Source organism: Conger conger, chromosome 2 (assembly GCF_963514075.1).
Source record: "Conger conger chromosome 2, fConCon1.1, whole genome shotgun sequence".
Classification (NCBI taxonomy): domain Eukaryota; kingdom Metazoa; phylum Chordata; class Actinopteri; order Anguilliformes; family Congridae; genus Conger; species Conger conger.
Window position 1 is genome coordinate 17,554,072 of NC_083761.1, and position 13,365 is coordinate 17,567,436.

Genomic DNA, 13,365 nt, shown 5'->3' on the forward strand with positions numbered 1-13,365 from the left:
TGATTTACGACTCGCCGAGCCTCCTGGAAGCTCTGCTTCTGCTCTGGTTTTAACAGCCAGTCAGTTCATTACACTGTAAAAAACGTCTGACTTAACAAGCGCTTTAGTCTTGTAATGAGACTTGTAATCATTTTTTTTTCTCTCAAGTAGAAAATATTTGCTTGCTTAAGTCACTGTTTGCTTGACAAGTGAAATTTTCAGACCCCACTTGCAAATCCTGAAATTCGTCAAACTGGCTCACCTCATTGGCAATATTCTTGTGTTATGAGTGTGAAGTGTGAAATGTGAGTATTAGACTAAAATACTTGAGTTGTTTTTGGTTTTTGCAGTAGGGGGCTTGAAGGAAGCAGAGTAATGTATATCTGGGAGTAGGAAATAGGGATTGGGGCCGTAGGATGGAGTATGTGTTACAGGGGACGGAGGGGGGGGCAGAGTACCTGGCAGTCTTCACAGCACTGCCCGTGCGCACACACGGCAGCCCCCTTCAGCGTGCAGGTGGAGGCGTTGCAGCAGGGGTTCATGCACTCCTGTGGGAGCAGAGGCACACTGACATCAGCTCCCCGTGTTGGGTTGTGTTAGATTTCCCGTCCAGCAACCCCCAGGTCAGCAAGAGCACTTCCTGAAGGCAGAACTCAATCCCCCCCCACTCCCTACACAATGACTTGCCCCATCTGCGTGCCCCCCGCCTTCCCACACAGCTCAGGAAACCAGAGCCAACATGCAGCATATACCCACTCCTTCTCAATGTAATGTATCCTCAGTTTTAGACACAGACCATATGCTTCACATTAAGCATTAGGCCCCTGTACTGTACTAATCAGAAATCTCCAAGCCATGAGTTAATCCTCACACAGAATTGTGGGTACTAGACGTATGATGGAGGAAGGGGGGATGGGAGCAGGTCAAGGCCCAAGTTTTACTAAGGAAGGGTACGGTGACATCATGGGAGGCCTAACCGGCAGAAAGGCCTACTTACGCAGGGTTATAAACTGACCGTTCATTTCCTTCGCAGATGAAGGGGAAAGCACAGGTGACAAAGAAGAGCTAGTGCTGAAGCTTGTCCAGAACTTGTTTAAAAGCCAAAATGCTCTAAGGCCGCTTTCCCAGGCGAGTCATGCTGAACAGAAGAAGAGCGGCGCTATTTTAATGAGGTGCCGCGGCCAGACGAGGTGCTGAGCCCTCAGCGCTGGCCCAGTGGGCCGGTGAAGCTCTCGGTAGTTTATTAAGCTGTCTCTCAAACATAAGACGTATTGTTCTTGAAGAGGGAGCCATTTTCATGCCTGACCAAGCCTCTCTCATGTCATTGGTGCACAGTGGTCCCACATTCTCCACGGTACCCAGACCAACAGCTCTTGTCTTCCCGCTATCCTTAGGGCTTAGCTTGAAATCGTTTGTTGGGTCAAGTCACAGCGGGTGTGTATTGCCACAGGAATACGAAAGGCTTAGTCTCTTTTCATCTACATCTCTATTTCTGTCAGCTCAATCAGGCTGTCGGTGCTATCTTGAAATGCAGAATGATCTCGAAGTGTTATCGTTAACTGAAGACCGCAGCCGTTTATTTAATGAGCACATGCTGCAAATCAAATGTTCATGCAGAAGAGCATATGTGTAGTTATTTTTGTTCAATATCTGGTCTATGGACCGGAGCGAAATTAGGAGCTGACACAGACATTTCAAACAGCGGTATGTCGAATGTGTAATGAGTGATGACATAAGCTAGCTGTAATCTTGGTAATAAAAGCATTGTTCACTTTGGTTACAAAACAAAAAGCAAACAGATGTCATCAGAGACATCAGACTTTCCAGGACAGTGCACACAGCTGCCGGTACCTGCTTTCCAGATGGGACGTTGTTTTTTGGTCCTCTGGTGACCTGTAAATCTGTGTTTCATTTTATTTTGAGGCGACACCAGTGCAGACCTCACCTTCTTTCTGTTTCTTTGTGTTTCACTTGTCACAAAACGGGCCAGGAAAATTGAGCTACGCGCTAATGACCCATGACTATCAACATGAGAAAGGGGTTTTGAGGAGGACACAGAATTCATCAAAGATTTAGAGGAACTTAAATGAACCTATTTTTTTCTCTTCAGCCGAGCTGAAAAATGACGGATCTACAGTGTAGAAGCTCTGGGGCTGTTAGCAATAACTGATATTTGACTGGCCCTATTGGATGATTATGATGGCGATACCGCCATGTTTCAAATTACAGGACAAATGCAAACAGCAACCGAGTTTCCACACTCATGGAAAAGATAAATGAGCACAGATGGAAGCCGAAAACCGATGAAGGAAAAATGTAGCTCATTTTATTCGTATAACAACATATTTTAACTTGCTCACTTCAGCATTAAGCAGAAAGCATTAGTTCAAAGTGCTACTGGGTCTCCAAAGTACACAAGTATCAGACAGCTGTTGTAAATTTAGTGTTTTATACTGTCTATCACTGTTGAGATGTGTGTAAAATTAAAGGGGTTTATGGAGCATGTGCAGAGTTCAGGTGCCAACTAGTGGGCTTCGTGACCAGTCCTCCCTGGTGTAAAATCCAGCTATGACCAGCATTAAATTAATTTCAAGTTTAAAAACATAGCTTGAGCTAGTCAAACCATGTTGAGTATGGAGCTGGTCAACCAGCTACCAGCTGTTTAAAAACCTAGCTTGAGCTGTTTTTCTTCAGCAGGACTCACCTCCAGCTCACCGCAGTCGCACTCCTCGCCCTCCTCCACGTAGCCGTTGCCACACTTCTGCCCCCCGTACAGCACCTTCACCTCGGGCATGTTGAACAGGCACATGCCCACGCCCTTCTCCAGACTGGCTGCCAGGTCCTTCTTACTGCAGCTGCTGAACACGGTAGGGAAGGGGTACCTGTGAAGGAGGGGGCAGGGGGTGTGAGTGCAGCGATTATGAGCGTGTGCTGCGGAGAGAGTCTAAATATCTCTGATTTAATTTGCTCAACGCGACCACAGGGCTCTGGAAAACAAAGGCAAGATGAAAGCCTGTGAGTACAACTGCATCGGTCTCCGCACACGTACGAGAAAACCACAAAGGTAAATTCTGCTGTCGGATGGAAGGCGGCTAGGAGGAATTTATTGTGTGAAAGTCGATAAAGGTTGGTGGCATTGACAACCTCTCCTCTCTCTCCCTCAGAGTTACGAAGGCCGTAAATGAAAAGGAATGGTGATGGGAGATAGCATGTTCTTTCTAGAAAGGACAACGAGGGTGTACTTCTCCACGGGGGAAACGAATCAGCCTTGAACTCAATCTGCCAGAGCTTTGTTACAGACATCAAGCTGCTTTCACTGAACACTCAACTTGGCTGATGATGGCACATGCTGGATGGAAGTGTGTGTGTCCGTGTGTGTGTGCGAGTGTGTGTGTGTGTGTGTGTGTGTGTGTAGGTATGCATGTTTTTGTGTGTGAGAGTGTATGCATGTGTATGTATGTCTGTGTGAGGAAGTCTTTGTGCATCCACATGTTTTTGTTCCTGCAAGTGTGTAGGTATGTGTATGTGCTTTGTGTGTGTGTGTGTGTGTGTGTTCCACACACTGGCAAAGATTTTGGTGTTTTGTGTGTTTAGATAAAGCATCAGAACAAACTGACCTATTCTCCATGGGCGGTAGTCTTTGCACGCATTCCAACAGAAGTTTCGACACAGCAGGCTGACACAACAGCTCCTTGGATGCAACTACATCGGTGTGCTTTGCCAATTACCCCCTCCCCCCCTCCATCAGGTATGCATCACATGTCACTACAGTTAGTACAATGAAATGGCTGTGGTGACTTTCACCCGTCTGGCCGGAATAATGTCCCCCCCACAAATCCCCCCCAATTTGATGGTAAATCATGTAACCAGGCATGCCTCAAGCGGACAGTGGTGGAGCAGCGGGAAATCGATGGAATGACTCTGTCCTACAAAGCTTTCCCCACTCACATGAATTTTAATGGTCTGTCTCTGCCGACATCAAACGTTCCTCTGAAGAGCTTGCAATTTAGTCAATCAAACAAACAAACGGGCACAAAAAAAAACCAAAACAAAGGTTCTGTTTAGTCTGCACACATAAAAGCAATAAATATTTTCTCGTCTCAACAAAGGTTGCGGTCAATCCGCGCTGTTGGAGGCAGGGCTATTGATTGGATTTATGGGTCAGGGACTGTGTGCCCCTTGAGTGGGAGCAGGGACGGTGACTGCTGGAACTGCTTATGATTGACCAGGGGTTACTGGAAGTTTGTGTCTTGTTCTAAATTAACAAGGGCTGCTGGGAATGTGTCGAGTTGTGATTGAGCCTGAGACGTCCCAGTGACTGCTGGGAGTTTGTCTCTGGTTGTGATTGATCAGGGACTCCAGGGAGTCTATCCAGGGAAGTGTGGAGCCGTGTTCATTAATTCAGAGTGCCTCTTGTAGCGTCTCTCAGGAGGGACATGCGGGGAGAGGCTTCTCAGTCTGTCCCTGTCACTGGTGTTTGAGAGTATCGCTCCTGTAGCTCTCCTCGTTGTCACCCATCACAACCACAGGTCACCAGACTTCCCCCTCTGTAACTAATGCCGTTGCTCTGACTGCCAGACTTGCACACTGTTCCTTAATTTACAGCAATTAGGTTCAGGCCGTGATACATTTGAGCCATTAGAGGAGAGAGGAATGGAGAGCATTACAACTGATCGAGAGCTGAACGTGCGAAGGGATGGCCACATTGTCCCTCGGCTGTCACAGTGAATGACCCTTTTCACTTTATCAACAGCTGGTTTAGTCCGTTAATGTCCTTTATTAAGATGTCTGCTATTATCCCAAAAAGAGTTACAACATGACAACCTCTCTCTCTTTCTGCGATGCAGACACAAAGCCACACGTGGACACAAACGCACAAACACACACACATCAGCTCAGCGCAAACGCCCTGCTGTTTATATTTCAAATCCGATACCTCGATAAATATGCAAAATCAGCTTTACTGTGTTTTGAGAAATTACCTCATTGTCTTTGATTTCTTTATACGTGTGCCGTTTAAATCAACCCGGGGCTGCTGAACCCCAGCAGAGGCTGTATTATTATGACTATAACATCAATATTATTTTGTGAAAAGTTTCATTAGGTGTAAAGGGACCTGACAGGGCCATATGGATTGCATTGCTGTGAAAGGTTGAGACTCTCTGTAACTCAAGATGAGAGAGGGTGGTGACAGGTCAAACCAAAGAACTCTTATTTCTCCCTCTGCGAGCACCCTAACACGGCACGGTGCAACGTACGCCTGGATAGGCTGCTATTGAACAGTGAAACTGCTTCCTTAGTGTCCGAAGTCACCAGCTTTCCTCAGGCTACCCGAACGACCCTCCGTTTTTCGACATTTGCTCTCACAAGCTGCCTTGACACAGTCGTCCAAGCGGATGACATCACCACGCCGGTCCCACAGACAATAAGGTCGTTATCCGCGCAACGCGGAGCGAAGATAATTTGTTAATTTTGTAAATGAAAGAACGAGCAATAATTTAGAGGGAGGCAGCCAGGAACCAGAAGGATTTAGCAGCAGCAGCTGCGCTCCCTGGGGGAGCTCCGGTGATGTGGGTACCGGACCGGGGCATGTCCGTCTGTAGAGGTGCACAGGAGGGAGGCACGCTCACACGACTGTGTTGCCAGCACTGCCGCCTCTCCCTCTCCTCCCTCATTCCCAATACCTCACTTCTACACAGTAAAAAAAACTGCTTGTTTCAACCTGAAAAAAGGTCAGAGAGATGACTGAAAAGTTCTATTGTCGCCCAAAGTATACTGTGGTCATTGTCCTTTGCTAAAATATATAAACACACTTAAGTCGCCCAGAGTATAAACCAAGCGTCGCTGTGACCAGTGACATCTGCAGCACTCTGTCGCTGGACTATAAACTGGCCTTTAGTGTCCAGTTTTAAGTCACATGATCTTGAGAAGACACATTGTTTATGCCAATTAGTGCAGACAACTTGTCTTCTGAAGTACACTTAACATTTTTAAGGCTGCCTGGACACTCATTGAAAGGAAACAATTTTGAAAAAGTTTTTTAACAGTGTGCACAGGCAGACTGCGCCCGCCCCCCATCACAGTTAAAGTTGTGGCCCCACCTCAGGAACCCCAGATGAGGGGTGAGGAGGAGGGAGGGAGGGAGGGAGCAGATGGGGTTTGGCAGCAGGGCTCTCGGAGAGCTGGAGGGGATGTGGCGCCCACGTGAGGCCGGAGCGGTCGCTGCCAGGCCTCTGAGCAGCCTGCAGGAGGCCTGACGATAAGAGGGTCCCAGCTCCACAAGCCCCACGCAAGAGCTCCCAACCATGAATCACTGGCAGAGAAGTGCCTGAACGCAGGCCATGTGAAAAAGACAGCAAGAGAGAGCGACAGAGACAGAGTGCCAAGCGTGTCTCAGTTCTCTACTCTTTCCCCCCCCCCCGCCGTGCTCCTTCACAATAACAACCGCCATGCCAGCCGTCCCGCCCAAAGGAGAGGACGCTGCCACCTTCACCACAGCGAGGAACTGCCGTGCCAATCAACCGTCGTCCAAGAAGGAAAATATGTCACCTCAGGGGGGCTCTCCTGCTTCTCAAGTGCCTCCATCGCTGAAACTCTGGCTTGCATGTTACAGATAAGAACCGGAGTAGGGCTCAACCCAAGGCTTAGACTGCAGAATTCTCCCTGTAAGTGCACACACATGCAGGCAGGCATACACACACACACACACACAAATGTGCACACACACACACGCACACACACACTCACACACAAAAGTGCACACACACATACACAAACGTGCACATACACACACACACAACACACGCACACACACACACACACACAAATGTGCACACAAACACACACAAGCACTGACACACTGCGACTGTTACTGTAGTTTTAGTCATGAGCCTGACAAGTTTCAAGAGATTAGGCGAGGACTTATGCGCATTTGGCGGGATAATATTGGCTTCCTCCACACAGCGCATTCTCCTCTCCTTTCAGTGGAGTCCATGTGAACTTGTGATGGGCAGGTGGCTGCCTGACCATCTCAAAGCTGGCTGAACATTCAGGGCCAGGGTCACATCTGACACAGCCTTAAGGTTCGACTCTCATATCCTCCCAGTCAGCTCTCGTAACAGCACAGTGCCTGATGAACTGAATCAGGCTAGGAAGTGGTTAGATTTCAGAGCCAATGGGATTATGGAGATGTCCCTGCCAATGTCAGACAGCAAATAAACAACATCCAATGAAAGAACTGTTTACTGATTAGCTCCATATCTGGCCATATCAGGGCCATATCTGTCTGGATTTCATGCCAACTTATGCTCTTATTAAATTTGCGCACTCATTTTGTTGATTGAAAATGTGTAGCTACATTTCTTGACAAGTTCATGAATGTCAGCTCAAGACAATCCTTGTGTCTTGGTCTGAAATGCTTCGATGTGATCTAATTTATGAGTGACCTCGCTTTTGTGCGTCCAGCTAATTAGCTCACTGAGCCGAGGAACAGCTGGAAACCAGGAAACAAAAACATGCATACCGAGCCCTCCTCCAGAACAGCCCACCCCTGCTCAAGTCAACAAAACAACGAAAGAAAATACTATTCTTTATGGGGGTTATCTTACGCAACTTGAGGTTATATTTATTTTAATTTATCTTCAATTTCTCTGAGGGAAAAACAAAACATAAAGATTGACATCAAAGTGGAGCTGGCCCTGTGTGTTTGTGTGTGGTTTACACGACTACAAAGATTGTTTTCTGATATTGAGACCACAAGCTTTTAAAATTCAAATTTAAATTGATTTATTGGCATGAAATACAAATGTACTTATTGCTAAAGCATACATATGAACAATAATAAAAAAAATTATATTAAATGAATAATAATCATGATACATTGAACAATATAAAACAATAATAATAGCAACAACCATAACAATAATAAATTAATCTATATGTATATGTTTATCTTGATTGTGGTGGTCACTCTCCTTCGGGTTATGACAGGCTGCAATATATTGGGCTGCAATAGGGGCTGTTGGTCCTTCTCCTAATAAAATTGCCCATTTCTCTTCTTTTGATAAGTATATGAAATTATTTATAACTAAGGATCATTTTTAGAAATATATTTTTATTATTTGTAAATATTTTAAAGTAAGGAGGAAGTGCATCTCTATAAAAAATATATAGTGGAGCATAAAATCAGGCCCTTCCTGTAGATTTCAAATCTTGGGTTATAGAGGTAACACGCGGAGTGATTCCATTAAGCGATGTTCTCAGTCCTGGAGGAGTTGGCATGCAGATATTGCAGAGAGCTTTCAGACTGATTTCCCTGTGGGCATCATTAAACAAATCTGGCTGGGAGAAGCCCGTAAAAAAAAAACATCTACAGACACAGGTCATATTCTGAGGTCTGTTGGCTTGTTTCTGAGCCTGAATCATATCCTTCAACATACGCCACGGAGAACTCACGGCGATTTACCAATGGCTTTCCACGATGTCTGCCTTCCGCCCAGACGAAAAGTGGCAGGAGACCTGATTAGTTCTCTTCAAGCTCGTGTCCGGTGCGGGCCCTGACCCCTTTGAATCCAGAACACGGAATCGGTCTGACGTACTTCCACGAAAACAGGAGAGCTCAGCCGCTATTTAAACGCCGGCTCGGTTTCAGAAAATGGGGGATGTCTGCTGTCAAGAGTGAACTAGGTTTTATGCTCTGTGGAAAAAAAGAAACAGGGTGGGGTGGGGGGGCACCAGCCGGTTCTAGTTTGGGTGAATGCTAACAGGATGTGCCTAGTCTTCAAGCAGATGTGCAGCTGGCTGCCTGGCACTAGCCCAACCAGCCTGCCTATTACACGCTCCCCACATCGTAATAATGAGGAAACGGTTGTCAGCGACCTCACCCCCCCCCCCCCCCCCACCCCGAATTCTCTGAGAAGCGCTGAAACTACTCCGGCCTGTGGAGCAGGGCTTCGGTATGTGTGACTGCTCTCGCTAGTGCAGTCAGCCTCGCGCTAACGCCGCGGGCCGGACGACTGCCTGTGTGAGGAGGGCGCCCTGTCGACACTGTGTGATTTCTGCTGGAGACGTCCAGGTGGAGGAGAGAGAACGAGAGAAAGAGAGAGAGAGGGGAGATAGAGACAGAGGGAGTGTGTGTGTGTGTGTGAGAGAGAGAGAAGAGAGAGAGAGAGAGAGACACGGAGAGGAGACAGGGATAGAGAAAGAGAAGGAGAGAGGGAGAGGAGAAAGGTGAGAGAGGAGAGAGGGAGCAAGAGAGAGAATGAGAGAGAGAGATGGCTCAGGAAATTTGAGATTAGATGTAAGTAGCTGACTCAGGCCCGGGCCTTGAAAACACATCTGGGCCAAGTCTATGTTGGGTCAGTCCTTTGAAAGCGAATGGGAATTGGTCTGGAAAAACAATACGGGGAATAAAGATAGGGAAGAAACAGAACCTGAGTATTGTGTTTATGGTTGGCTGGCGAGCGGGGGGGCCAGTGGCCACCGAGGAGGTTTAACGCGGCCCTCGGGGTGGCTCCGCGGCATTTTAACTGCAATAAACTGTGGATGTCGGAGCCCCCCCCAGGGGAACTCACAGGAGACAGGGGGAAACTTTTCCATTTCTCAACTTTAAATTAACCTGGTACTTTCCTCCCCACAGAGACAGCAGTGTGATCTGTAGCTACCATTTCTTCAGAAATGCCACTTTTATAGCCACGTGAAGCAGTCCTGATCTCATAGAGAGCAGTAGTGCAGTGTAGTTTAGGGGTTAGGGTTTTGGACTCGAGACCTGAACATCAAGGTGTTCGGATACTAGTAGGGATGGAGCATTATACTGAATCCATAAGCTAAGGGCTTTACCTCAGCCGCCCCTGTAAAACCCCATCTGTGGGATACAGACCACTGAGACCCTGCAAGTGCTGAAAGCTGTCATCAGGGAGGGTGCAGAGTTGTAGTGTTTTTAAGTCTAAAATACATAAAAACTAATGCGTATAAATGTCAGTGTCTGAAATAGCACAATAAACTAGCACAATACATATTTTTCTTTGCCATCATAAGTCATTCATATGATGTTGCCGAGCCTTAAGTATCTTTAGATTACAAATATCCACCCATGCATTTTTTAACACAGGCGTGTTAAAAAATGGATACAATTCCACTACCTCTACTTTATAATCCATTCTGAGTGTAGTGTCAAGAGTAAATCAGAATATTTGTGCTGAGGTGACAAACCCTTGCCACGTTGTTCTGCATAGTAAAAGCCTCAGCCTGCTCTGGAAAGTGTTCAAGGGTAGTTAAGTATTTATTTCTGGCTTCCGAGAGAACTCTCACGATACATATTGCATGAGTATACCAGAATAACATCATCCTAGTTGCTGTGCCTGGATACACAGTCCGCAATGACTTCCAGGGCCCAGGCAGCTTGTCCCACTGAGTTCAACGGCGCTCCTCTCTACCCTTCTGGACATATCCGTTTTGCTACGGATGCCCTCAAAATCCCTTTCGTTTTCCTTCCAGGGCCACTGCCTCCTTTCGCAAAGCGCTGAGAATCGTGTTACCCAATTTTTCATGGGCAGAGGCCAACAAAAACAAGGAGTGAGGCGTCCAGTAAAAACACTAAACCTTCTGCTCTTTGGGGCCGTTGCCTCTCCCGAAGCTACCGCTCTGTCCGGAACTTCTATCAGGCCTGAGGTTTCTCACCATGTTTCTTCAGGACTGACAGCAATAACGGATGACCATTCGATCTATCGATCCAGGCCGCTGTGTATTTTTCTTTATAAAAAAGGGGGTAAAGCAATCCATGCGATAGTAATCTGAGACTCTCATTGTCAGTTAATATAAACTGTCACCCAGTGAGGGGTGTATCATGCAATATGGCAGCTGGTGATTTCTGTATTGGTCATTGGCCTGAGAGCCATAGGGGCTGTGGTCACAAAACCAAAGCCACAGAGAACCTCCAGAGAGCTTCAGCAACCAAAGCTCTGCCCCCGTGCTAGACATGTTCATCTGTGAGAAACACTTTCAAAAAACAAGACACAAACAATGGGTTTCATGCACACAAACGTCTACATGCTATCGGCGATAAACCCTCTGCCCCTGTGCTCGACATGTTCATGTGTGAGAAACACTTCAACAAACCAATAAACAAACAACGGGTTTCATGCACACAAACGTCTACATGCTATCGGCAATCAACCCTTTGCCATTAACATGCAATTACTGTCTGCTGTGGGTCAATTAGGGCGAGGTTAATGATGGCTTGTTAAAGTTTGAGAATTAAGACAGTCATTTAAAAGGCCTAGCAAAATGGATCTCATTTGGGAGCAATGAGGCAGTTACTAGTGACTTACTATACCGCCCTTAATTATGAAAGAGGGCATCAATCTCACAAGCTAGGCCCACTTAAGGTGCAGCTTAACAGACCCTGAAATCGCAAAAGTGAGACGGCTCCATTTTGTCCAGTTCTTCCTCTCTCTGCCATGGTATCTACCATTATAATAATAATAATAATAATAGCTCTCTTCAAGCATACAGCACAAAGTGCTTTACAGCAGTGACAACAAATACCATAAAAATAGACACAATGCCATGAGACAACACAATACTTAAAATCAAATAAAAATATAAAATCTAAGATATTTAAAAAGACAAAATAGACAGAAAAAAACAGTATAAATAAATAATGAAAACATGAATGAAACCAGAAAATCAATTATATTGAATAAACCCACAGAACACGGCATGCACACTCACCCTGTGGATGGCGTCATAATACAGCCGCCACGGTCGACGGTCACCCGGCAACCGCACCCCCTCTCCGGCGTGTCGTGGTTCATCCCGAAGTTGTGGCCCAGCTCGTGTGCCAGGGTCACGGCCGCCCCCAGAGGGTTGTCCGAGTGATCCTAAAAACAGGATTCAGCCGGTCAGATTCCCACAGGTAACAACACTGACAGTGCACAGAAAGACTGTTTCACTCCCTTCACTTATACATCCTCAATTTAAACATTAACCATTTCAGAAATTACTATTCTGCAGACGCAGTATGGTGTAATTGCTTCAGTTGCACCCACAAAATATCAGACTCTGACGGGCATTTCATAATTACAGTTCTGCCTTATTTCTGCCATAAAATGTAATTGGATTCCACATAAACGAAAGGAGGAAAGCAATCAATGAACTGTAAGGGGGGGGGGGGGGCACACAACACACAAACGGGGCAAACAATTATCTTTAAAAACCGAGAAAAAGAATAGCAGAAAACAGCCTGTGTTGGATTCTATTACTTGTAATGGCTTCGGCGGCGTTGAAGATTTAATAAAGGATCTAGTTAGGCCCCCGCTGATCTGTGGCGGTTTCCCGGGCCACACCGCGGGAAATTACAGCACGCTTGAGCGCGCTGTCGAGAGCGCTCACGCCAGCGGGAGTCCCCGGCCGAATCCTGATGGAGGCAGATGTGGCTCGCGGTAAAAAAAAACGGTTGATTGATGAGCAGACCGAATGACCTTCAAGCGGAGTGCGTTGGAGGTGAAGCAGCTGTTGCCTCGTCCCGCCAGGACCCCCCCCCCCCCCCCACCCCCACCCCAAACACTACCCCCCTCCCAACACCCCCCTGCTGATTATGTAAGGGCAGGGACCTGTCTTGTTTTCCCACGCCGTGCGGCAGAGAGGGTTCAGTGGTGAAGGTGAGCGTAGCCTCGCGTCCCAGCGTGGCGGTCAGCACGCGCCGCTAACAGAGGAGTCAGGGCCCCTCGGACGGGCCCCTGGGAGCTGTAAACGGCGGCGGCTGACCTACTCCCAGCACGCCGCGGGGGCGCATCGCAGCGGCCGCCTCTGCGTTCGTACAAAAATATCCCTCCAGCATTTTTTCAACAACCTTTCCACCGATTCCATTAGCGCATGTGGCATAGGAAAGCAGGATTTCTTTTAAGACTCTGAGGAAGACGTACAGTAATAGCAGTCAAAATGTCAGTCACCCTGTTCATTAAACGGTGTCTATTGCTCTGTGGGCTCCATCGTTCCTTATTTGGGGGAAGTTAAATTGTCTGGATAAGGAGTTCTTTACTAAGGTTTGATTGTCGTGGCTGTTGAACAGCTATTTAATACTGTTTTATGTAGCTGGCTTGAAGCCCGTTGGGTATCTCCCTTTGGTCTCGGATTTCTTTCTCTTCTCCTGATTACAAGGTGAACTGCGGTGAGATATAAAGAGATATGAGGACATTTTTGCTTCGCTTGGATATTTCAGCTATAGCTGGCTTTGTGTACACTCAGTGAACACTGTTAGGTATTTATTAGACTAATTTTTTTGACTTATTTCTGCTGCTGTAGTCTATCCACTTAGAGGTTTGATGCATTAAGTGTTCAGAGATGCTCTTCTACATACCACCTTTGTAATGCGTGCTTATTTGCGTT

The 13,365-nt window shown here is 46.8% G+C and overlaps 1 protein-coding gene across 1 annotated transcript in view; it reads right to left on the bottom strand.

Annotated features, from left to right (window-relative positions):
• The window catches only part of LOC133122485 (disintegrin and metalloproteinase domain-containing protein 12), a 97,731-nt gene that overhangs the window by 17,471 nt on the left and 66,895 nt on the right, over positions 1-13,365 (bottom strand). The window contains exons 11-13 of the mRNA XM_061232472.1: positions 11,710-11,858; positions 2,684-2,861; positions 438-527 (exon numbers count right to left, since the gene is read on the bottom strand). Coding sequence (XP_061088456.1) covers positions 438-527; positions 2,684-2,861; positions 11,710-11,858 — 417 coding nt within the window. The remainder of the gene's footprint in view (positions 1-437; positions 528-2,683; positions 2,862-11,709; positions 11,859-13,365) is intronic.